Source organism: Pseudorasbora parva, chromosome 14, assembly GCF_024679245.1.
Source record: "Pseudorasbora parva isolate DD20220531a chromosome 14, ASM2467924v1, whole genome shotgun sequence".
NCBI classification, from domain to species: domain Eukaryota; kingdom Metazoa; phylum Chordata; class Actinopteri; order Cypriniformes; family Gobionidae; genus Pseudorasbora; species Pseudorasbora parva.
The window spans coordinates 11,851,148-11,877,044 of record NC_090185.1 but is presented as its reverse complement, the minus strand read 5'-3'; the positions used below and the strand labels follow the sequence as shown (position 1 = coordinate 11,877,044).

Genomic DNA, 25,897 nt, shown 5'->3' with positions numbered 1-25,897 from the left:
GCTGTCGGACTAAATATAAAATATCTTAAACTGTGTTCTGAAGATGAACGGAGGTCTTACGGGTGTGGAACGACATTAGGGTGAGTCATTAATGACATAAATTTAATTTTTGGGTGAACTAACCCTTTAATAATGATAGGAGGTGACTAGTACCTTACAGGTACTTCAAATAATATGTCATTTCATGAATGTTTTGTAATATTCTTGTATATTTTGTAATATACTGATATTTGGCTAGCTGTATTCATATGGGATGTAGTGTATGTAGTCATATTCAAAATATCTTGATATTTGCAGTATTTCAATTATTCTCTTTGTCAAACACTGAATACGTGGCCAGAAACCAAGTTAAATGATTAAACAATTTCCCACTTACTGCAGCCGAATATATAAATTAATTAAACTAATTCCTGCACATGTTTTAACTTTAACACATGACATATTTGTTATTCTCATCACAGTTCTGGACAAAAAGGTCAGCAGTTTTAATTTTATTTTTTAAGACGGTTCATCACATTTGAGGGCAGGAATAGTGGTTGAAATAAACCATAATTGGCTTTACAATGATGGCTCTTTTTTTCCAAAGCGATTGCCATTGAGCATTCAGTGCACTCTAAACTCAACACGCTTTTCTGATTGAATCGCCTTATCTTATCAGGTATGAGATCCGGGATACACACATGGTGGAGGAGAGCGTTATGATGACCCTGAAAGATAAGGCGGACTTCTCCAGCTTCAAGCCCCGTCCCTTCAACATGCGCGAGTTCTACGACCGGACGGGCCACGACATTAAGGAAATGCTCCTGTCCTGCTACTTCAGAGGAGCCGAATGCAGCGCGGAAGACTTCACAGTGGTGAGCATGTGAACGCCATCTCTCTCTTTCAGGAGTCTGGACAGACCGAATCCGATTGGGGGAATGACGGGGAAAATATATTTGTGTTTTTGAGGTACTTAGCATTAACTTGTAGGTACACCAAAGGCTTTATTGTCACCGTGTTCCAGAGCGAAGTGGACTCGTGGTCTTTAGGGTCGTGCGTTTAGCTCGTACAGTCGCACTGAAGCGTGCTGCCTGGTGAGATGGCGAGAGATTATTTTTACCCGTGGGGTCGTATCGATCTGATCCTCGGATAATACCGTGAAGAGGCCTCACTTAAAAGGTTCCTTTATTCCCCCAGTGATTCTGGGATAAGGTTTCTGGAGCGGGTTTATTCATCATCTTGCTGTATATGACTGATAACATCCGGAAAGGGAGAGCTCTTTTTATATTGGCGCTGTAATATATATATGTGTGTGTGTGTGTGTGTGTGTGTGTGTGTGTGTGTGTGTGTGTGTGTGTGTGTGTGTGTGTGTGTGTGTGTGTGTGTGTTTGACTTGAAGAGCACAGGTGTGTGGCTCTGCACCTGTACTAGGACTGGATTAGGACTGGATTTGGCGATTTGAGTTTTGTGATCCGTTACTGTTGATTTCTTTCAAAGAGCATTAATATCGTTTTCTTTAATTTAGTTCATGCTGACGAGAGATGAACACTGACATCTCCACTGCAGAAGATCTGGACGATATTATGACTCGAGTTTGTGTTCCATTATTCTGTCTCAACATTTTTGGAAATTTATCAACTTAGCCAACTTTTTTTATGAAAAGTTTGAAAATGGGAAATTTATCAACTTTCGCTCAATTTAACTCTTTGAGAATCCCTTTATCTATTTGTCTCTGTTTATCTGTCCCTCCTTTCTATCTCTCTATCCGTCTATGCCTCCTGTCTACCCCTCCCTCAGTCTGTCTTTTTTTCCATGTCTTTGTTCTTAAATCTGTCTATCCCTCTATCCATCTATCTGTCCTTATATCTGTCTATCCCTCTGTCCATCTATCTGTCCTTACATCTATCTATCCCTCTGTCCATCTATCTGTCCTTATATCTGTCTATCCCTCTGTCCATCTATCTGTCCTTATATCTGTCTATCCCTCTGTCCATCTATCTGTCCTTATATCTATCTATCCCTCTGTCCATCTATCAGTCCTTATATCTGTCTATCCCTCTCTCCATCTATCTGTCTATCTCTCTGTCCATCTATCTGTCCTTATATCTGTCTATCCCTCTATCCATCTATCTGTCCTTATATCTGTCTATCCCTCTGTCCATCTATCCCTCTGTCCATCTATCTGTCCTTATATCTATCTATCCCTCTGTCCATCTATCTGTCCTTATATCTATCTATCCCTCTGTCCATCTATCTGTCCTTATATCTATCTACCCCTCTGTCCATCTATCCCTCTGTCCATCTATCTGTCCTTATATCTATCTACCCCTCTGTCCATCTATCCCTCTGTCCATCTATCTGTCCTTATATCTGTCTATCCCTCTGTCCATCTATCTGTCTATCCCTCTGTCCATCTATCTGTCCTTCTATCTATCTACCCCTCTGTCCATCTATCCCTCTGTCCATCTATCTGTCCTTATATCTGTCTATCTCTCTGTCCATCTATCTGTCTATCCCTCTGTCCATCTATCTGTCCTTATATCTATCTATCCCTCTGTCCATCTATCTGTCCTTATATCTATCTATCCCTCTGTCCATCTATCTGTCCTTATATCTATCTATCCCTCTGTCCATCTATCCCTCTGTCCATCTATCTGTCCTTATATCTGTCTATCCCTCTGTCCATCTATCTGTCTATCCCTCTCTCCATCTATCTGTCCTTATATCTGTCTATCCCTCTCTCCATCTATCTGTCTATCTCTCTGTCCATCTATCTGTCCTTATTTCTGTCTATCCCTCTGTCCATCTATCTGTCCTTATATCTGTCTATCCCTCTGTCCATCTATCTGTCCTTATATCTGTCTATCCCTCTGTCCATCTATCTGTCCTTATATCTGTCTATCCCTCTGTCCATCTATCTGTCTATCTCTCTGTCAATCTATCTGTCCTTATATCTATCTATCCCTCTGTCCATCTATCTGTCCTTATATCTGTCTATCCCTCTGTCCATCTATCTGTCCTTATATCTGTCTATCCCTCTGTCCATCTATCTGTCCTTATTTCTGTCTATCCATCTGTCAATCTATCTGTCTGTATACCTATCATCTCTCCATCCCTCTGTCCCTATACATCTACTCCTCCACCTGTCTGTCTATCTGTTCTTCTGTCTAGTCTGCTGTCCCTGTATCTTTACCCCTCTTTCATCTATCAGTCTCTGTTCATCTGTCTATTCCTACTATCTTTCTCTGTTCATCTGTCCCTCTTTTCTATCCGTCCATCCATCTATCCCTCCTGTCTACTCCTCCATCTATTCTGTCTATTTGTCCATATAGATATATTCTTATATCCATCCATCCATCCATCCATCCATCCATCCATCCATCGTTTCAGCAAAAATTATATTAAATCCGTTGCATTTCTGAATAAGAGACAAACCTTATTGTGTCTTTATAAAGATTTAATCCTTGCAAGAATGAATCCACAGTCAACCAGGTAATGCCTGCATCAAGTGTGAACTAAGGAACAAAGAAAGGTCCAAGCTTTTATACCACTGTGTCAGTGTTTTACAGAAACAAAAGGAAAGATGAAACAAATGCCCCCCCCCCCACCTTTCTGTAACTAATTCGAATAAGAAACAAGGGACACAATGGTCCCCCCCCCCCCCCCATCTTTCCCCATCAGTGTTTGTGTCAAGGCCTCAAGTGGTGATGGGGAGGGTTTATGACCGTGCATAGGAATGTGAGGTGTGGCTGGCATATATTTTATGAGGTAGATGTAGGTTTGATCTCTGTGTGTGAAGATCTAAAACAACGTGACAGTGGCTGTGTATGATTTAATCAGCAACATCTAAGGCTCGGGAGAGTCTCCAGACTTGGTGTCCCGCGACCCCATGCTAAGAGGTGTTTCTGTATGGCAGAGACAGATGTTGGCTTCTGTGTAAACTCAAACATAAATTATTAAAATTTCTTCAACACTATCTATCTATCTATCTATCTATCTATCTATCTATCTATCTATCTATCTATCTATCTATCTATCTATCTATCTATCTATCTATCTATCTATCTATCTATCTATCTATCTATCTATCTATCTATCTATCTATCTATCTATTTATCTATCTATCTATCTATCTATCTATCTCTGTTATTCTATCTATCTATCTATCTATCTATCTATCTATCTATCTATCTATCTATCTATCTATCTATCTATCTATCTATCTATCTATCTATCTATCTATCTATCTATCTATCTATCTATCTATCTATCTTCTCTCTCTCTCTCTCTCTCTCTCTCTCTCTCTCTCTCTCTCTCTCTCTCTCTCTCTCTCTATCTATCTATCTATCTATCTATCTATCTATCTATCTATCTATCTATCTATCTATCTATCTCTGTTATTCTATCTATCTATCTATCTATCTATCTATCTATCTATCTATCTATCTATCTATCTATCTATCTATCTATCTATCTATCTATCTCTCTCTCTCTCTCTCTCTCTCTCTCTCTCTCTCTCTCTCTCTCTCTCTCTCTCTCTCTCTCTATCTATCTATCTATCTATCTATCTATCTATCTATCTATCTATCTATCTATCTATCATCTATCTATCTATCTATCTATCTCTGTTATTCTATCTATCTATCTATCCGTCTATCCGTCTGTCTGTCTGTCTGTTACTCTATCTATGTTAAATAATGATCAATGATCTGTCAGCATCTCCTTTGGTTCATTCTGATATTAAAAGCATATATTTATAGAATTACATATTTCATTTCGTCAGTGCTCAAGCATTGAGATGGGTAGCTTAAGTTCTTACCGTCCTGGTAAACATGAATAACTCAGAAGGAAATGTTTTTTTTTTAAGGTGTGTCGTCTCTGTAGATCAGTTTAAAGAGCGGTGTAAGGACCGTATTGATTATTGACAAGAGGCGATTAATTAGTGTTACGCTGACGAGAGATGAACGCTGACATTTCCAAGTACTGCAGACGAGCTAAACGATATTACCATCGATTCAAACTGACTTCCAGTGTGAGAGAGTTTGTGTTCGGCCTCTCAGCGTCTCAGATTTAATATAATGGTGGAAATTTACAAACTTGGCCTTGTTCTCTCGTAATTTAATACTTAAGGAACACATTTTTATTCTAAGCAAAAATGTGTCTTGTGTTTTTATGGACTACAGATGTGGTTTTCTGAGTTGTTTGAGCTGTTAATGTACATACAGTAACGTACATCATTTTTAAACTTAAAAAACATCCTTTTAAGTAAATGAATGGCTGTTTTTTATATATAATAACAGCCTCATTTCTATAGCGTGTGTGTGTGTGTGTTTATAAGAACCTGAACCTGTTCTGAAGCCCTCATCCTCCTTGAGAATCATGTGACGGTCCAGGGCTGATGAGGTGAGTGTGTGTGCCGTTTCCCTCAGTGTCCTGACGGACCCATAAGCCCCAGCTGCTGTGTGTGAGCGCACACATGTTCGAGCGGCGTTGTGCTGATGTGAGTGTGTGTTTGTGCTGATGCTGAACAGCTCAGCAGAGAGCAATAACACTGTATGATGAGACACACATGAGCAATGAAGCAGCTAAACTACCTTTTACGTGATGTGTGTGCGCGTGTGTGCGCGTGTGTATGTGTGTGTGTGTGTGTGTGTATATCTCCTTAACCATATTTTTGGGACAAAGTTGTACACAGAGGTGAGCTAAACCTGACAAAAACTGCCAAACCTCCTTTTGGGGACGTCCTCAGTTGCATAAAAACAAAGTAAATGAAAGAAAAAGTGTAAATAATATTTCTGTTAGGAGGATTAGTGTGTAGGTTAGGTTTGGGTTAAAAGATTAATAACTAGCTGCTTATAAAAACAATACAAGTCTATGGTGTGTGTGTGTGTGTGTGTGTGTGTGTGTGTGTGTGTGTGTGTGTGTGTGTGTGTGTGTGTGTGTGTGTGTGTGTGTGTGTGTGTGTGTCTATCCCAGTCAATATGTCCAAATATCTGTCCATCTCTCCATCTATACCTCCACCTGTCCATCTCTCCATCTATCCCTCCGCCTGTCCATCTCTCCATCTATACCTCCACCTGTCCATCTCTCCATCTATCCCTCCGTCTGTCCATCTCTCCATCTGTACCTCCATCTGTCCATCTCTTCATCTATCCCTCCATCTGTCCATCTCTTCATCTATCCCTCCATCTGTCCATCTCTTCATCTATACCTCCGTCTGTCCATCTCTTCATCTATCCCTCCATCTGTCCATCTCTTCATCTATACCTCCGTCTGTCCATCTCTTCATCTATCCCACCACCTGTCCATCCCTCCATCTATTTTTCTCTATATCTATACACACTTCCATCTCTCTTTATGAATTTATCTATCCATCCCTTCATGTATTTATCCACCTGTCCATCAATCCATCTATCCCTCCACCTATCCATCTCTTCATCTATCCCACCACCTGTCTATCCCTCAATCTATTTGTCTCTATATCTATGCATCTCTCCATGTATTTTTCCATCTGTTCATCTATCTATCTATCTATCTATCTATCTATCTATCTATCTATCTATCTATCTATCTATCTATCTATCTATCTATCTATCTATCTATCTATCTATCTATCTATCTATCTATCATCCATCCATCCATCCATCCATCCATCCATCCATCCATCCATCCATCCATCCATCCATCCATCCATCCATCCATCCATCCATCCATCCATCCATCCATCCATCCATCCATCCATCCATCCATCCATACACTTGTCCATCTCTCCATCTATCCATACACTTGTCCATCTCTCCATCTATCCATACACTTGTCCATCTCTCCATCTATCCATACACCTGTCCATCCCTCCATCTATTTGTCTCTATAGCTATCCATCCCTCCATCTATTATCCATCTGTCCATCTTTCCATCTATCCCACCACCTGTCCATCCCTCCATGTATTTCTCTCTATATCTATCCATCCCTCCACCTGTACATCCCTCTATCTATTTGTCTCTACATCTATCAATCCCTCCAGCAATTTATCTTTCTGTCCATTTGTCTGTTTGTCCATCCCTCCCTATATAGTCTGTCTCTCTACCTGTCCATTTTTCTATTTTTGTTTTTTTTCCATCTAAAATCATTCAAGTGCTGTGTCATGCATCTCTGGGTAGTTATTGCACCTTCTTGAAAAAAAATGTCCAGTGCACTTTAATTACTCTCTCATCATAAGACGCCACACAACACCAGAAGGGCCGTTTAGTGTGCAGGTTCCTTGAGCGAGAGAACACGGCGACCTAAAAACGGACGAGTTCAGTCTGAGTACAGGCGTTTGTTGTTGATTGTACATATAAATCCAGCCGTCCCATCTCGACGCCTCAGTCCGCTGCTGCTGTGATGAAGAGTTTGAACTTCCAGAGCCGAGAATTCCCAGCAGAACGTCAGCGGAAAGTTTCCTCCAACTATAGTTACCATGAAAACAAGCGGAAGGACTGAAGACTTCATCCACTAGGAAATATCCACCCTGTGCAATTCATTTCAGTATTTCCACTACACTTTCTACCTCAGATTAACAGACTATAGAAATGATTAGACTCAATGCAACTAGCAATTTCTAATACACCACCACAACATCTCTCGTGGTTATTTTAACCTCATATTGTGGGTTTCTGCAAAAGCCTGGTAGTCTTTGAATATTATGGGCCGCTGCATGATTTTGTTATATTTTTAATGAGAAAACATGCTTTGAGTGCCTTTCATAGGCTTGTCCCTAGTTGAAAAGCAAATAGATTATGTAATATTCCAGTTATTTGCTCTAATGATGTGTTTATGTTATTCTGTGCTGAGAAAAGCTTCCAGTTGAAGACTTAATGACATTATTGTGGCTGACCAGAAATGTTAAATGATATTACCAAATGTCAGTATATTAATTATCAGTTATTGTTGGTCAGTCATTGTTTTTCAGGACAATTGGTAGGCACACTTTTTGTTAATCGGAGACATGATTAAATGCATATTTCTTATTTTTTAAGCACTTAAATAACAAGGAAAAACAACTTGTGTATTATGTATTATATATTAACAACTTGTGTCTTGTGTATTATATATTAACATTTACATATAAATACATTTTGTGATTGCGTATCACATTCATTAGCTAATGGACATGTTGCATTATGCATGTTAATTAAAAAAAACAATGAAAATCTATAGTAATTGACACATAAATGTTTTTTTAAATACAAATTGCCTCTAAAAGGCATATTGTGGTGCAAAAAATATATTACTAGATCATTTTGCGTTATGAGTCTAGGTTGGAAATTATCATTTCTGTTTATAATTTCCTCCCACAATGAGTGAAATGTGTGCGAGGGTCTCAAATGGGCTGTTGTCTGCTGGTACCCTTCTTTTCTCATATCGCTTTTGGAAAGATGGATGTGTGAATGAGTGAGTGGGTGTATCCGCTCATGGCGTTATGGCGTTAACCCAGAGATTTCACGACTGTTCGTACACACACACATCTCATTTTTTGATATTCAGCCCAATATCAGCGCCACATGTGGGTGTTCCTGTAAAGGTTGTTGCACTGGCCCCTTTGGGGAATTACATTGTTCATGAATTCAGCATTAGTAGATAATGTGATTTCACTTATGTGTGGTCCTTTCTCCTCCTGACACTTTTAGTGTGCCTTCTGTCCTGGTATAGTGCCATATTTAGCATTGACAGTAACATGACATGACATGAAGGCCAAGTATGGTGAAGGCTGGGATGGTAACCCTTTCAAGTAGTGAACACACACACGCCTGGAGCTGTTTTGCTGTGGTGCCCGGGGAGCGATTTCTCCATTTTGGTTGGTTAGTCCTATTTGTAACTCAACTGTTTTGACCAGTAAACAACCACACAGTTCTTTGCAGCCACCTAAATATCATAACATTACAACAACCCCTCTGAATGCTGTTTTAACCTCATCACAACGTGTTAAAAAATCTCAAAACACCTTAGTAACCAATCAGCAGCATAGCAACACCCTAGCAACCACCCAAAAAAGTATCAACCACACAACAATGCATTAAAACCACTCTGAGCTCCTTGGCAAAATAGCAACACCCTAGCGACCACCCAAACAAATGATCAACAACAAAACAATGCATTAAAACCACTCTAAGCTTCTTGGCAACTTAGCAACACCCTAGCAACCACCCAAACAAATGATCATCTACATAACAATGCATTCAACTACTCAGAGTACCTTGGCAACATAACAACACCCTAGCAACCATCCTAACAAATGATCAACAACAAAACAATGCATTAAAACCACTCTGAGCTTCTTGGCAACTTAGTAAAACACCCTAGCAACCACCCATACAAATGATCATCTACATAACAATGCATTAAACCACTCAGAGTACCATGGCAACATAGCAACACCCTAGCAACCACCAAAACCAATGAACAACCACATAACAATGCATTAAAAACACTCTGAGCTCCTTGGCAACATAGCAACACCCTAGCGACCACCCAAACAAATAATCAACAACAAAACGATGCATTAAAACCACTCTGACCTTCTTGGCAACTTAGCAACACCCTAGCAACCACCCAGACAAATTATCATCTACATAACAATACATTCAACTACTCAGAGTACCTTGGCAACATAGCAACACCCTAGCAACCATCCGAAACAAATTATCAACAACAAAACAATGCATTAAAAACACTCTGAGCTTCTTGGTATCTTAGCAATACCCTAGCAACCACCCAAACAAATGATAATCTACATAACAATGCATTTAACCACTTAGAGTACATTGGCAACATAGCAACACCCTAGCAACCACCAAAACCAATGAAAAACCACATAACAATGCATTAAAACCTCTCAGAGCACACTGGCAAAATAGCAACGCCCACCACTCAGAGCACCGTGGCTACATAGCAACACCCTAGCAACCACCCAAACAAATGATCAACTGCATAACGCATTAAACTACTCAGATCACCTTGGCAACATAGAAACGCCCTAGCAACCAGCCAAACAATTGATCAATCACATAACGATGCATTAAAACCACTCAGACCACATTGGCAACATGGCAACGCCCTAGCAACCATCCTAGTGTCCATATGCTAACTTTTTAATGGGCAATTGCTAACATTTTCTTTTAGAATATATAAAAATCGAGTAATTTCTCCATGTTGTTTAGCTTAATTTATTTCCAGAGTTTTTAGACTCCTTCACTTCCTTTCACTTCTTCTTTAGATGTTGCATTCCGACTGATGTATGTGGGTCTAATGAATACAAGATGTGACTGACGGACAATTCAACAGGGCTCAGCACTTCACACGTGTGTGTTCCTGTTCGATCAAACCCAGCTGTCTTTCTTCAGACCTTTGATTTCCTTCTCTCTTTTTCCTCTCTTGAAGCACTTTGATGTGAATGGACTCTATTGTTTTGTTACAGGGAAGAAGAAAAAAAACACGAAGCTGCTCTGACCATATTGCCGGGTTTTTTGTTATTTATTTATTTTTTCATAGGGCGATTACCCTCCCTCACAAAAAGGAATCCAGGTCGGGAAATTGGAGGCTTTTTGTGAGTTTAAATCAAAGCCGATTACTTTCACTTCCCAATAAACAGCATTCGCAGCCGGCCTAAATTTACATTTTTAAGCGCAACCAAGTGAAAAGATTCCCTGCTTTGCATAGTCAACAATTCCGTCGCATTTTCAGAGCCACTCTCAATACAATGTATTTTCATAATCATCCGGCAGATTTTTGGACTTCCTTATCCAGTAAATAATCCCATAAGGGTTTTTTTCCCTCCAGACCTGCTGCAAAGGACCATACAGAAGATCAGCATGGCTTATCCTTGTTTCTTGTTTTTTTTTTTTTTTTTTTTTTTTTTACATCCAATAGAAAGAACTTTCAGTCAGTTTGTCTGCTTTAAGATGCCTTAAAGAAAATAGATATTTTAGTTTTATTAAAAAAATATGCAGTTTACACTCCATATTGCCCAATTTTATTTTATGAATAGCATGTTAAACAGTAAATATTCAAATAGTAGTAGTAGTGGTAGTTTGCTGACCTAATTTCTTTGCATTATTTAGTTAAATAATATTGAAAATATTTTGCTTTATATAATCCAGTTTTTTATTTAATTACATTTTTTTAATTTTTGACAACCAATTTAAAGGGATAGTTCACCTAAAAATAAAAAAATGGGATGTTTATCTGCTTACCCCCAGGGCATCCAAGATGTAGGTGTGTTTTTTTCTTCAGTAGAACACAAATAAAAATTTTAACTCCAACCGTTGCTCATTTTCCAACCGTTGCTCTCTCCTTCTCTCTTTCTCATTTGTATGCGGCGGTTGATGGGAGGTGATATTTCATCTTCACCATGTCAGAGGGAAAATGGTAACGCTGGCGTCTCGGCCAAGAGGTCAGATGGTGATCGTGCCTGTTGGGCTGACATGACCCCTGCTGCTCGTCGCGCCCGTAACCTGCTGCTAACACACTCACGCTCGCGTTTAATGATCACACACACGGTTATGTCACAGAACGTGCAGATTTGAGCAGATGAGGATTGATATCAATGGGCAATCTGTGGCTAATTTGGGTCTTTTTATGATAACGATCTCCTTCTGCAAAGTAGATTCAATCAGAGCTAAATTATCCGCAGTTATAATGAATGAATACATATATATTGGCAAAAAGTTCAGAGACTTATTAAACTCACTGAAGCTCGTACAGCTCAATACATTTGAAAGTTACAACAGAAGCCTGTAATTGAGAGGCATTTCTATTGTGAATCATTTTGTGTTTAGTTGTACCGTATGTTCAGCTTAAAATGAAACTTACAAATTATACCAATAGGAAAAGGTTTTTCAAACCCTAGTGAGAGGTGTTATTTTAGTATTTATGTTATTATATTTATACATTTTGTTTGTTAAATTTATTTTAATTTTATTTTGTATTTAAATTTTTTGGTTTCAATTGGTTTAAGTACCTTTAAATTCTATTTACCTTTGAATTTATTTTAGTTTTCGCAATTTTTGTGTTTTTATCATTGATTTTATTTTTCTAATATTTTTACGTTTACGTTTAACTTAAAGCTACACTGTGTAACTTTTTTAGTTTATTCTTAGCTAAAAACACCAAAATATATGTGCTCATTAATGTATATTTACTTCTTTCAAGTAATAAAGTATTCTCGTAAGTTTATATGCCATTGAAAATACATACGAGTGAGGGTTCGAATGCAGGTCGCCATGTTGCGCCTCCATCTTGAAAGTACAGTAGCCAAAGAGGGACATACCCGTAAATTCAAGCTTCTGGCACTGTGTCGAATGTGAAGAGGGGGATTGTCATGTTAATCTTGGACTAAATTGGCCACCGTAGGAGTTAAAACGAAATCAGAATTGAGAGGAACAGAAACTATTGTTCCCTGGATGGTCATATACATTTTCACTGCCAGATGGGGGAAAATATCACACAGTGTAGCTTTAAAGTAGCTTGCCATGGCAACAGTTCTAATTTTTTTGTTAGTTTTTTTTTGTCAATTAAAAAAAAATTATTGCAGCTTAATATTTCCAATAATCATAGTTGATTTATTTAAAATGGTTGACTTTTTACACTGAACTTTTCATTGTTATCAATAAATAGATTTTCATAATCAACATTTTTTTTGAAAATAGAAAATCAGTGGCAGATTTATATGTAAACGTGCTAGATGGTTTGACTGCTCGCAACTTTTGCTACGTCTCACACATTACATTTTGCTATAAAAATGCAGTGCTCGACTTATAAAGTTCTTACTTTTTTTAATTTTTAAAGAGATAGTTCACTCAAAAATGAAAATTAGCCTCTCAAGTCATTTTAGGTGTATATGACATTCTTCTTTCAGACAAATACAATCAGAGTTATGTTAAAAATGTTCTGGCTCTTCCAAGCTTTATAATGGCTTATAAAAGTGCATCTATCCATCATATAACTGCTCCACACGCCTCTGATTGGAGGTTTATTGAAGGTTAATGAAGACCTTCTGAAGTGAAGTGGAGCATTTAAGAAAAATATCCAGATTAAAACTTTATAGACTAAAATAACTAGCTTCCGGCGGTCAGCGCTACGCAAGTGACCCCTGATGCGATGTAGAGACACATTGCACGCTTTGACGCCTCTCGTGGATAAGGCTGGCTAAACACGAGCCCTCAATTCTCTTATTTTGAAATCCTCCACCATTTATTTTTTCATTTTTGACATGACCAGTGTTTTGTTTTGTTCTATGCTCTGCTCTTCTGCATTCATCAATATGCATGCCATGTCAAGGGTCAAGGGTTACTCTTTTGTCGTAAGTCAACTTGCGTACCGCTGACAACTGAAACTAGTTATCTATAGTCTATACAGTTTTAAATATGGATATTTGTCTTACACAAATGCTTCACTTTGTTTCAGAAGACCTTTATTAACCCTCTGGAGCTGTGTGGAGCAGTTATATGATGGATAGATGCACTTCAGGGTCGTTACGGGACAAGAGGGTCTGGTGTTTTACATACAGGTCCTCGTGAGGTTCAAGGCGGCGGTGACTGCGGTGACAGCACGCTAAGACAAGAAGCAAAGTTTATAGGGCAGATGTTGCTCTGAGATTGTATCAATTGTTTCTCATTAAATTCCTTTGGAGAACTACATTAACATTAATATAGACTTCAAAAATGACCCAACAAGTCACAGCCATTATAAAGCTTTAAAAGCCAGGACATTTTTAATATAACTGATTGTGTTTGTCTGAAAGAAGAAAGTCATTTACACCTAGGATGTATATGAGGCTAATTTTAATGTTTGGGTGAACTAACCCTTTAAGTGCAAAAGATTTTGTCTTTTCTTTCTATTTTTGGAGCAGCCTATTCATTAGTATCTAATGATGTCTTAAAATACTACCTTGGTTGGCAGATCAAAATAGCACCATAGTCTGGCGAATCTCATTCGCAGAAATGCGAAATTGTATTGAAGGTAACAAATTCCTTTTCAAAAGTTACTTTGAGCACCAGTTTAATTTTCAAATGTTCAGAGTAAGCGACTGTTCACCCACACTAGACAATTCACACTAGTAAATTTACAAATACTTGCAATGAAACGGCAAGTAACGCATTGAATTAAACGTAAAATTCTGGAGTAGAAAGACTGGTATTTTCTTATAAAATGTACTCCAATAATCAGTTTATTTACATCTTTGAGTAGGCGCTGTTCTCAAGTGTCTTGATTGGTTTAGCCCTCCCCTCACTCTCTGTAGCCCCGCCCACTTGTACTTAGCACCTCAGATCGTTCTTATTGAGCCAGCCAATCCATCCCTCTGTCTTTCTCCACAGGACTCTAAGGACATTGATAATGGGCAAGAATCAATGAAATCTCTTTACCAGACCCCTGACTGATCTTCCGCCACACGGTCTTCAGATCTGCTTGTCTAACCAGTACCCAGAATGCACTGAAAACATTTGCACGCTTCAGCCCTGTGTCGCTAAGCGCATTATCTGAAGTTCAAATGGGCTCTTGAAGTCCTTGCGTGGCGTTCTGTGTCTTCAAATCCCTCCGGTGTCTTCATTGTCATTCAGGGCTCGTCGGAGACCTCGGTGCTCGGCTCTATGATTCCCACAACCCGCTCCCGGGCCAGATCAATCAATTCTCCATTACTGTAGTGATCAATTAGATCCCGGCTGGTGAATTATAAATGCAGAGCTAATGAGGAACAGGGTCGTTACGGGACAAGAGGGTCTGGTGTTTTACATACGGGTCCTCGTGAGGTTCAAGGCGGCGGTGACCGCGGTGACAGCACGCTAAGACAAGAAGCAAAGTTTATAGGGCAGATGTTGCTCTGAGATTGTATCAATTGTTTCTCATTAAATTCCTTTGGGGAACTACATTAACATAAATATGGAGAGCAGCTTAGATTGAGGAACTTGAGGAGAAATATTTGATATTTTTACCTTCTGAGCACAGTTTTTCCTCAGGAGAGACATCTGAGAAGTTGCATACTTATCCGTTTTTATCACTTTTTTGGATCCATACATATAACAATTGAGAAATTAAAGCGATCCCGCATGATTTCTTTTTATAATGGAGGCTGCGTCTTGTTAGTTTTGAGAATTATTATTGGTTAAGCAACATGTGGAGCGGATTCGATACTTTTCTATGAAGCCATTGGAGATCAATAGGATGCAAAGTGTTTTATTAGTGTCTAATTATCTGTGGCGATCACTTAATTTGATTCAGTTTAACCACGGTAAATTGTCGACCCCAGGGTTCATGGGATATTGACTGAATCATCATATAGCTCTGTCTGTGAGATTTCAGATTCTTCGGTGCAGTTCCGTCATCATTTAAAGCTTGACTGACTTCTCGTAATTGCTTATAATAGATTGATTTGTCAAAGCGCAGAGAACCATCACTGAATTTAATACATTATATTTCACTCTAGGAATGGGAGTGCAGTCTGAATTGAATGTGGCAGGAATGCAGATAAGTACAATTATAAGACAATATTTTGAAGGCGCATCTTTCTATTGTGTTTCAGCTCTGGTACAGCTTGACCAGGGTAGCTTGATTCATAAATGAATGATTGAATTAATGCTGTGAAACATTTTTAATGAGTCAAAATTATTCTAAATGAGTAAATAGAGCCCTTTCAAAACAAACTTTTGTGTGTTTTTCTCCAGACTCTGTCTTGCAGGTTACATCATTGGTGGTCCTCGACTCCATTTACTTCACATCAAAACAGGGTTAGAAATCAAACAAAATTGCAGTTGTTACACACTTAAATTATTTCCCCCCAATACAAAGTCTTAAAATTCGCACATTTTTCTCGTGGCCATCCATATTATTCCAATTTAGCGATGACTTGAGTGGATATCAATGTTTCTACGTATCTGTTGCCAATACATAATTTTACTCACGAAAAAAGCTGTTGTCGAGTGATGGCGCTAAACGCGCATGATCATTGTCTTAAAAGGTGAGTTAAAGAGACTATACATTGAAAAATACACACTTATTAATGTGTTTCTTCTTAATGTGTGTTTTTTTTAATGATTTATAGTTAGTTTAATGAAGGTTAACCATGGGAAACCAAATTCATATTTATTGCATTAATATACTAGCCTGGATGCCAGCCGAACTTAGCCCCGCCCACAACATTTTTAGGTCGGGCGGTTCGGTCTGGCCTCGCTCCATAGAGGAGTAATTATCCCCGAACAGAAACTGTTCTGACCAATGAAATCATCAGGGCGGGCTTTAGACGATGACGGACAGATGATAAACAGTAACTTAATCATCACGTCATCAAAGGGGCTTGGACGTCATCAAAGGGGCAAGGCGTCCTATTGCCTTGACCTCTTTAGTCATGAAGGCCTTGGAAAAAGAGATTAATAAGTTTCTACTGATGATTGCTGGACCGCTACTAGATCAGTTGCAATTTGCATATCGCGCTGGAAGAGGTGTAGATGATGCAAAGCTGTTTTTGTTAAATACTGTCTGTCGTCACGTGGAAAAAAGTGGCGCCTTTGCTCGGCTTTTGTTTGTGGACTTCTCGTCTGCATTTAATCTTCTGCAGCCAGTCATTTTAGGACAAAAACTTATCAGTCAGTTTAATTTTGATCATGGTATAGTCTCATGGATCATGAGTTTTTTAGCAGATAGGCAACAGAGGGTTAGGGTTAATGGGGTCTTATCTGATATAGTAAATACCTCTGTAGGCACACCACAGGGTTGTGTACTTTCTCCTATTTTGTTCATACTATATACAAATGATTGTCAGAGTTCACAAGATAATAGTTATTTGGTGAAATATGCAGATGATACTGTGCTTCTCTCTTTACTTTCACATTCAGATCAGGATTATGGTTCGGTCTTACATGATTTTACCTCTTGGTGTAATAGTATGAAATTAGATTTGAATGTATCAAAAACGAAAGAGATGATTATTAATTTTAGTAAAAGACCACTGATGCTTCAACCGGTGATCATTAATAATGCAGCGGTGGATGTAGTAGAGGAATGTAAGTACCTAGGAACGATTTTTGATGACAAGTTGAAGTTTGATCAAAATGTTGATGCAATTATCGGAAAGTCACATCAGAGATTGTTTGCACTACGAAAGCTTAATTCTTTTAATGTACAGAGAGGTATTCTCAGGTCTTTTTATAACTCATTCATTGAAAGTATTCTGTCTTTTTCCTTTATTTGTTGGTTTTCATCATTGTCTATTAAGAACAAAAGTCGTCTACAAGGTATTGTCATTATGTGCTCAAAAATTACGGGAGTTCCCTTACGAAGCCTCACAGTGTACTATGAACAGCAAGTGCTGAGAACGGCACACAAAATAATGGGAGACAGCACACACCCGTTGCATTTGGATTTTGAGTGGATGCCCCTGGGGCGGCGTTTAAGGACAATTAAATGTTCGACAAATCGTTATAAATTTACTTTTGTCCCTGAGGCGGTTCGTTTATGTAACACATTTGGTTGATTTATTTATTTTTTATTATTAGTATTAGTATTATTAATATATATATTTTTTTTTGAATGAATGATTGAATGTATATGTGTTGGTGTTAAATGTGAAGCACCATGTGAGCCTAAACTAATTGCCCCAAGGGGATAAATAAAGCTCTAAACGATAAACGATTATATTTGTTCAAATCCTAAACGGAGAGCTTGTTTGTATCTGCATTCACCTTCACCTATTTCTCTCAGAAATGATGATCATGTTGAGTAAGTACTCTGTGTATCATTCAATTCTTTTATTTTTTTACAACACCGGCAAAGATCGTTTATTCCAGCGTGCGTGCAGACAGGGTTGCCAAGTTTTTATAACAAAATCCGCCAACTACTAGCCCTAAACAATAGCTTCTCGGGGGGTTCTCCGGGGGAAAAATGGTGTTTGGGTGGTAAAATGTGTGTTATTTTTGGCAAGGTTGTCTGCTAAAATTCGCACTCATGGGTCTATATATATCACATAATAGTCGCTTCAACCCGCGGACATAGAAAACAACCCGCGGAAAAAATCGTGGACTTGGCAACACAGTGCAGTTGAGCTCTGTTGATGTCTCTTCATTGCTCTGATTGGTTGTAGCTCTATCAAATACACCCCATAATCACAGCCCAATGGAGCAGTTTTAGACTCATATTCTGACTAGAATTGAGTATGACCACATCAGGCTATTAATATACCATCAATTAAACTAAAGCTAGCATGGAGGAATATAATTACAAACTAAAGTCGCTGTGATTGTTTTATATTTCTAAAGTAAGCATTCAAATAAATAATTGTGACGAAGTTTCTGTGACAGTTCTCTGACGCGGTGTACTTCAGTGTATTACCTCACTTCATTTCATTCACTTCTTGCTTATAGTGCACTCAACTGCCACACACTTTAGATTAGAGATTCAGTTAATCTGTAATTGAGAGCGATTTCGGACACAGCAACAGAGTCGACACCGAGAGTCGATTCCTGTAATGGAGTCGACTCAGACTTTGGGGAATTGAGGAATTGACTCTTTTGGAGTCGACTCTCCTTCACTAGTGGTGACAATCAGGGCCGCGTTATGCTAATGGACAACATGGGCTGCAGCCCAGGGCCCCGAACACAAGAGACAATTCTCTTTAGCGTTATCCTTTTTTTTTTTTTGGATCAAGGTAATTATGCGTACATTGAGCATCGTTGTCATACAACTGAATTGAGTCACACCAGACACCCAGTACATCGTCACCTCAACATGTCGAACAAAAATGTAAGAAAATATGACAGTGGCAGGGGCGGATCTACCGGGGTTTCAACTGCCACCCTAAAAGAAAGACCATTGCCACCTCAGCAGGCAGCTAGTGTATCCCAAATTCCCAATGCATAAAATATCAATTGTTCCTCTACCGATTAACATTAGCGGGGCTTCAAATGTGATGAGATAATAGCAATAAAACACGTCTTTCTATTATAGGCCTAGTAGTCCAACAAATGACTCCTATGAACTGCTTAGATCTGCAACGCAAATAGTTTGATCACTAATAGATCGCCTGTTATATGTCCAAATGTTAACGGATTTCAGCTTTCTCACTACACACGGATGCGGTCCGGCAGTTTTTTCTTGGAGCGGTGCGTCTGCAGCAGCGCGTTGATCGTTGAATTAAAGTGATAGAACATTGTTCGCATTAAAATAAACTGCATTGAAGTAAAAAAAACTGGTTATTTCACCACAGATGCATATAATTTGAAGTCTAATCTGTTTCAATGACTTTTTGCCTCGGGTAAAGCAAGAAAACAGACACATTTAGGTAAATAGGGAGACATGGAGAGCTCTCATCCTTTCTTGAAGGTGGAGAAATAAAGTTCTTTATGACCTGCTGGATTTCTTAAAAGATTTAAAAATTAAAGAAATTAAAGACTGGATTTTTTGTCTATTGTAAGTTTTAGTGTAAAACGCTTTTGATTTTAACATAGGCCTAGTTTAAATATTTTGCCACTTGCATGAGCAACGTAATGTATAATAAATATAAAGTGATTCATTGAATAAAACGTTGTTAAAACATGACATTTAAAGGGTGTATTGTAATGCTGACAATAATCTGAATTAATAAATTAATATTGATATGAACTTGTAATCTCTTTAAGTTTCCAGTCCAGCTGTCAGGTTCAGGAAGGGGGGTTAAGAAACCTTAACACGGCCCTGGTGATAATTTACTGTATTTTTAGGGAGTCATTTGATTCATTCACCGAAATGATTCAAAAACAGTATTTCATTTAATAACAAAAATAAAGTGACTGTCTTTATGAGCGAGTCGGTTGAATTAATCATTCACACAAAGGCATTAATTCATCCGTTCAACTGATTTGTTCAAACACATTCATCTTTGTGGGATCATTCTGGAATTAATTGAGTCGTTATCTTCATGAATAAGTGAATCATTCTTACCTCTGCTCTAGTAACCAAAACACTCCTCCAGACCCTGAACTTTGTGGGTCCTGGCGCTGACCCTTTCAATGAGTGATTTAATCACATCTAGCAACCCTCTTTGAGTTAGTCATTATTTTTAAATGAATATATTCTACCTGAACACTTTCCATATATGGTACAAGTCTCACTGTATCGTTGCATGATACTTTTGTATCCTTTTTGTATAGTTTTAGCCTAGTTGCCATTCACTGCCAATATATGGAGGAGCACGTGCTGGACGTTTTTTCAAAATGTCTCCCTTTAAGGTCAAAAAACGATAAAAAGACATAAGGCATTGGAACAACATTAAAAGATGACTTTATTTTCATTTCAGGGTTAACTATCCCTTTAATGAATACTTCAGCTTTATTCAGAAACAAAAATATTGACTGAATCATTTGTTCAAACGCACTGATTCATTCATGAACAAATCAGGTGACTCTCTTTGGGAGTGAGTCATTGAATCATTCACTAAACAAATTCATTGACAATCAATCACTGATTTATTCAGGAAATAAAGTGACTATATATGAGTGAGGCATTCAATCATTTACGCAAATGATTCGTTCAAGCAACGAATAAAGTGAGATTTTAGGAGAGGAAGCCAGTGAAGTTATTATTATGGGATTGAATGAATTCCTCAGGTCATCGTATTACCCTTTCTTTTCCTGCCTTTGAAGCGACTGTTCTTGTCTGCTGACATCATCAGTCGCTCTTATTTTATTATCTTCCGCTTGGCATATAGAAACCATTTTCAACATTTGCTGCAGAGACACTACAGTGCTAATCAAGAAAAGTGCACCTATATTCAGCTGCCGTTCACCTGCAGGCATCTTATCTTCAGGCTGTTGCTTTGCGTACTCCTGGCGCGCCGACAGACATCATAAAGCATACATCTGTCGGCGCAGTTCCTCGCCAGATGTCGCCTGTATCAGGCCTCGATACGATCCATATGCTCCGAGCTGATTGCACAACTCCGGTTAATTTTTCAGACACGGTTTTCCCCGGTGGGAATAAACCAGGTCTGCGCTGGCCTTTAAAGTTTTCCAGATCCCTACCGTGCACTTTACAACACCCTGATGTTTTTAATTAAGGCAGGAGCCGGGCGATCCAGGCCGGTGAAGACAAAACGCAATGACATGACAATCTGAGGAATCCGTTTAACGCCATAAATAATGACTTGGGCATCTGCTGGCCCTCAAAACTTCTTGGTTTTTCAATAAGAACGGAGACGGTTTGGGAATATGAAATGATCTTGAGCTGCTTATCCCTTAAAGAATCAATTATGAACGCTTTGGAGAAGATCAGAAGCGCTCGCCTGAGCTTTTCAGAGACAGGAAGTGTGCACTTGAAATGAGGAAGCTGATGCTTGTGCCGGGAACTTATCATTGCTTTGGGGGGGGGAGAGAGAGAAAGAAAGAGAGAGGAAGTCGGGAGAGAGTGACAGAGAACGCGCCGTGCATGATAAACGGCAATAATCCTGTAAGGAAACCTCAGCTGTCTTCTAATGTGACGTACACTTTCTGTGCCGGTGGTCAGAGCTCTTCGTTTCTGATGGAAAAGGATCATTACTAAGACTAGACACATCAGGCGATTTCTCTGAAGTCTGTGAATCGCTTGACATTTTTTTTTTGTTAGTGGCTTGACATGATTTGAGTGGAAGTGCTATTAAAGCGGATGAATTGAACTACATCTTTATAATCTTGCAAATGTCTTATACACCTACACAAACACTTACAGGTGCAATTTACACTAAGTAAAAATAGCTTTATTTTCTTTGCAATAAGTATTATAGTTAGATGCTATTTATACATATAAATAATGGCAGATACTGTATGCTGCTCAGTGTTGTTGTACATTAAACCGTATAATTATATTGAGTGTAAATAATTTCATTATTTACACTCTATATAATTATTAATTATAGATTTATTATATTAAATTATTTAAATGAATCATATTACAAAAATATTAATTATAATACACTCTATATAATAATTAAATATTACAATTATTAAATGGATGCTGTCTAATTGGGACAAAAAAGCCCTCCCTACACCAAAATTTTCCGATTTTTTTTTATTGAAAATAAATGCCTTTCCGATCTGATATGTGAGTAGAGTGAGTTCAGCAAAAGGCGGATTCATCCTTTTTTTTTCTTCATCAAATCTGTCATGCGTCTTACCTGTACACTATTGCTACTGTTGATAAACTCGCATCTTCTCATAATTTTGCCGTCGAAAAAAATCGAATACTCACAAATGGTCGAAATACGAAATAGGGATGCTCCAACCAGGTTTTTTGCAGCCGATGCCAAATCCCGATTTCTTGTCATGGTGATTGGCCGATACCGATCCCGTTTCCAATGCTTCACTGATTTGTAAGCTCTCTGATCACTGTTAACCTTTTTTTCAGATTAAAAAATTGCCTTTATTATATTTTTGCTACATGTTTTTGTTAATTATGTAATGTAACTATTGTTTTAAAAGGGTACTAAGTAATCACATTTTATATTTTAATATGCCTTTAAAATGGGTTTTCTGCATAACACTATGCATATCCGGATGCTTAATAGGGCTGGAGGATATGTCTAAAAACATCTCTATATATTTGTATCTCTGTATTTTTGTTGAATGGCGATACACGGTAGCCTAGAAATCTAGACGCACCCTAGCGGCAGCAAATTTAATCTGCCGCGAGTGCCGTCTAGCAACTCTCAATACACTTCTGAGCTGAAAAAAACTTTTCTCTGAGAAAAGAACAAAGAACGGCACTGAAGTCATTCTTAAGAAGGGAAGATGTGTTCGGAGTTTAGCCGACTGGATACGGCGAAAGTTTAATCTGTCAGCGAGCTCTGTTTCACCTTTGTTGCTCTGGTTGGTTGTAGCGCTATCCTATCGCGTGCAGAGGGAGTTTGAAAGACAACCGTTTATCCCGCCCCTCGGATTGAGCCCTGTCTATGGTGAGTTTCCCGACCAAACATCTTGATGTGGATCTGGCTTGTCAGGCTATATCCCAGTATTTTCTACGTTTTTCTATTTGGATAAAAAAAAAAAAAATCTGCATTTATTTTAGTAATTTTATTTCACATCATGGCCAATGATGTCCTAAAAGGAATGTTGATATTGAAGGCTATAAACAAATACAGTGAATGTAATGTGGGCATGTATTCAAAATTTAGATTTTAAATTCATTAAACTAAATATGAAAATAAAAACAAAAGCATATTAGCCTATATTCAATTACCCAATTACACTAGTCACTATATGTGATTAATCTATATTAGTCACTTTCATAAAAATATACTTACTTGCAGGTTTACAATTCCACATATAGCACATTTATTGTCCAACAACAAACCTTTTAGAAACATGTTTTTTGTTTTGTCAGAATTATTGCGTTTCTATTAGACTCCGTCTGTTCACACAGAAAAATAGGGTGTCAAAATTGTACCTTTAGCTTGTCGCTGGGGCAGTACCCTTAAAAGGACATCTTTGTACCTTTTTTACTCCTAAAAGGTGCATATTAGTACCTTTGAGTACAAATGCGTACCTTAAGGTACTACTATGAACCTTTTTGTGGTAAAAATGGTACAACGTTGTTCTTATAAGGGTACTGCCCCAGCGACAAGCTATTGTACCCCTAAAGGTACAATTTTGACACCCTATTTTTCTGTGTGTTTCAACGAAGCCTGAATTTTTGCGGAGATCCACACGCAGAAGGCTCGTCCTCTCCGGACAGAAAAATGGACATATTTGCATGACTTTCTAACATTTTAAAGGAACTGTATGTAAGAAATGTATTTCAATTAATCATAAAATGGCCCAGATATGTCACTAGACATATCAATTTCAAATACTTCTATCACTGACAACAGTAGTTCGGCCAGGATATTGTCATTTTAAAAGTTGTTGCTGCAGCCCTCAACTGATGTTGATGTTGACATGTTGTGTTTTGGCCTGAAGCTCCACCCTCCACCTATCGACCAATCACAAAGTCAGTAGTGTTTCGGCATCCGGGTTGCCAGATCTGCTCTAGTTACCACAGCTGTAGTTACAAACGTTCCTGCTGATCCTGCAGCCAATCTGGCAACCACGAGTCAGGGGGAGGGGGAACGGGAATACACCGCTCTACAGTCATTTGAAAGTGATTGCAGTACCAGTTTTGGCCACAATCTTACATACACTTCCTTTAAGATGGAGAATATACCTGTGAAATGTAAGTTATGCACTGAGGACATAACACTGCAAGTATTTATCTGTCTGTCAGCACAAGAAGCCCTCAAAGCATCTAACAGGGCAAGCTGCTTTAAACTATACATGTTAACTTAATCTTACCAGTTATTTTAAAGCACTTAATATAAAGCATCTGTCATGTTTAGGACAAATTTTATTGTTTCGTCCACTTTCCCTGCATCAGCTCATTCTGTGTACTCCACTATTTTTCAGATGCGTTTGTATCAAACTACTAGTATATTGATACTTCCGAACGGCGTTCACCACATCCCTAAGGACGGACTGACCCGTGTTCAACTGCTGTTCACATGAAACCCTTCTCCACTTCGGCCTTCAACGCTCTCGTTTCAACATCATCATGCGCTGACGTCATCAAATTGCGATCGGTTCTTGAGTCATAAAATATGATTACCGGCTGATGCTGATCGATCGGAGCATCCCTAGTGTAAGTGCGATTGGATCTGTTATATTACAGTTTTTCATAATGGTTCTGTTCTGCATTTGTCAGTGATATAAGCTCGGGTTTATCCGGTCTGCACAGATTTGCAGAGGGTATAAAAGATGCATTTGTGCAAAAAGACTCTGACTTTGCTCTTAATGATGGTGATAGTTTGTTCTCTCAGTTTGCTTGGCCCTCATGTCTTTTTCAAAAGCGTGCTCCCTTATTTCACCGTATCCACTCGTTCCGAGAGCGAACTTTACGTGTCGCGCTTGGTGGGTGGTAAGAGTGACCTTTGCTCAAGTACTCGGTGCCAAAAAGGTTTTTGGCAGCTGAGAAAGGATGTCTCAAGGCTCTATGTTTAAAGAGTAACACCTTTATTGCGCCTCTCTCAATAGTGTGTGAATAAGTCTCATCATTATGCTTGAGAGAAGAAAATTAATGGACGACAATTAAATAAATTGAATTTGAACTCAATCTTTAGTACAAAGGCCCTAAAGGGGTCATGAACTGGATATCTTTTTTTTGTATAATGTTCTGTGAGGTCCACTTATGTTATCAAGATTTTAACATCAAAAACATCCTAATTTAGAAGTAATAGGCTATTTTGTACCCTCTCTTTCATTCATTTTGATGGCGTGCCACATTCAAGCCTTGGAAGTAAACGCCCACCGATTGTGCAGCAGTTTTGCATATTAAAAGAATTTTCTGCCTCTCTGCCATTACATGTTTGGAATTATTTTGAAAACTTCTGATGTTGAAAAATATCTGGTTACGCATTATAATAATAATGCATTATAAGTCACCACAGTTATAGTCGAATTATGGAAGCACGAGTGAATGTACCATTATTTGTCACTCTGTCGTTCTCCATTATTTGTCACTCTGTCGTTCTCATAGGCTATTCATGGTTCGTCCTTTTAACATGAAGGGAGATGTGAATGTGAAATTAAATGAAATGTGTGGTAATGTTTTACTGATGACAAAAGAGAAGTCGTCGCTCACTGAAGCTTTTATTCAGAATTGCTCCGAATGGCTTCGATCCAAACAATACTAAAAGCAACGTTGTCTACGTGCTTTCTTCTGTGTCTGGGAATCCAACGAATCAAACTCCAAAGCAAAGTAAAGATCAACATATCACAGCTATTCATATTTTGAAGGCAGCGTTACACTCGTTTGACTATTCATCAAACGATCTCTGTCAGACAACAGTAATAGTGGCGCATGGTAAAAACACACACACTTGTGTTTTGGGACATTACTGTCGGTCCAGTGAAG

At 38.5% G+C, this 25,897-nt stretch overlaps 1 protein-coding gene across 1 annotated transcript in view; it reads left to right on the top strand.

Moving 5' to 3' along the window:
• The window catches only part of asic1b (acid-sensing (proton-gated) ion channel 1b), a 248,612-nt gene that overhangs the window by 24,841 nt on the left and 197,874 nt on the right, over nucleotides 1-25,897 (top strand). Inside the window, exon 2 of the mRNA XM_067415507.1 lies at nucleotides 659-854. Within this exon, the coding sequence (XP_067271608.1) occupies nucleotides 659-854 (196 nt within the window). The remainder of the gene's footprint in view (nucleotides 1-658; nucleotides 855-25,897) is intronic.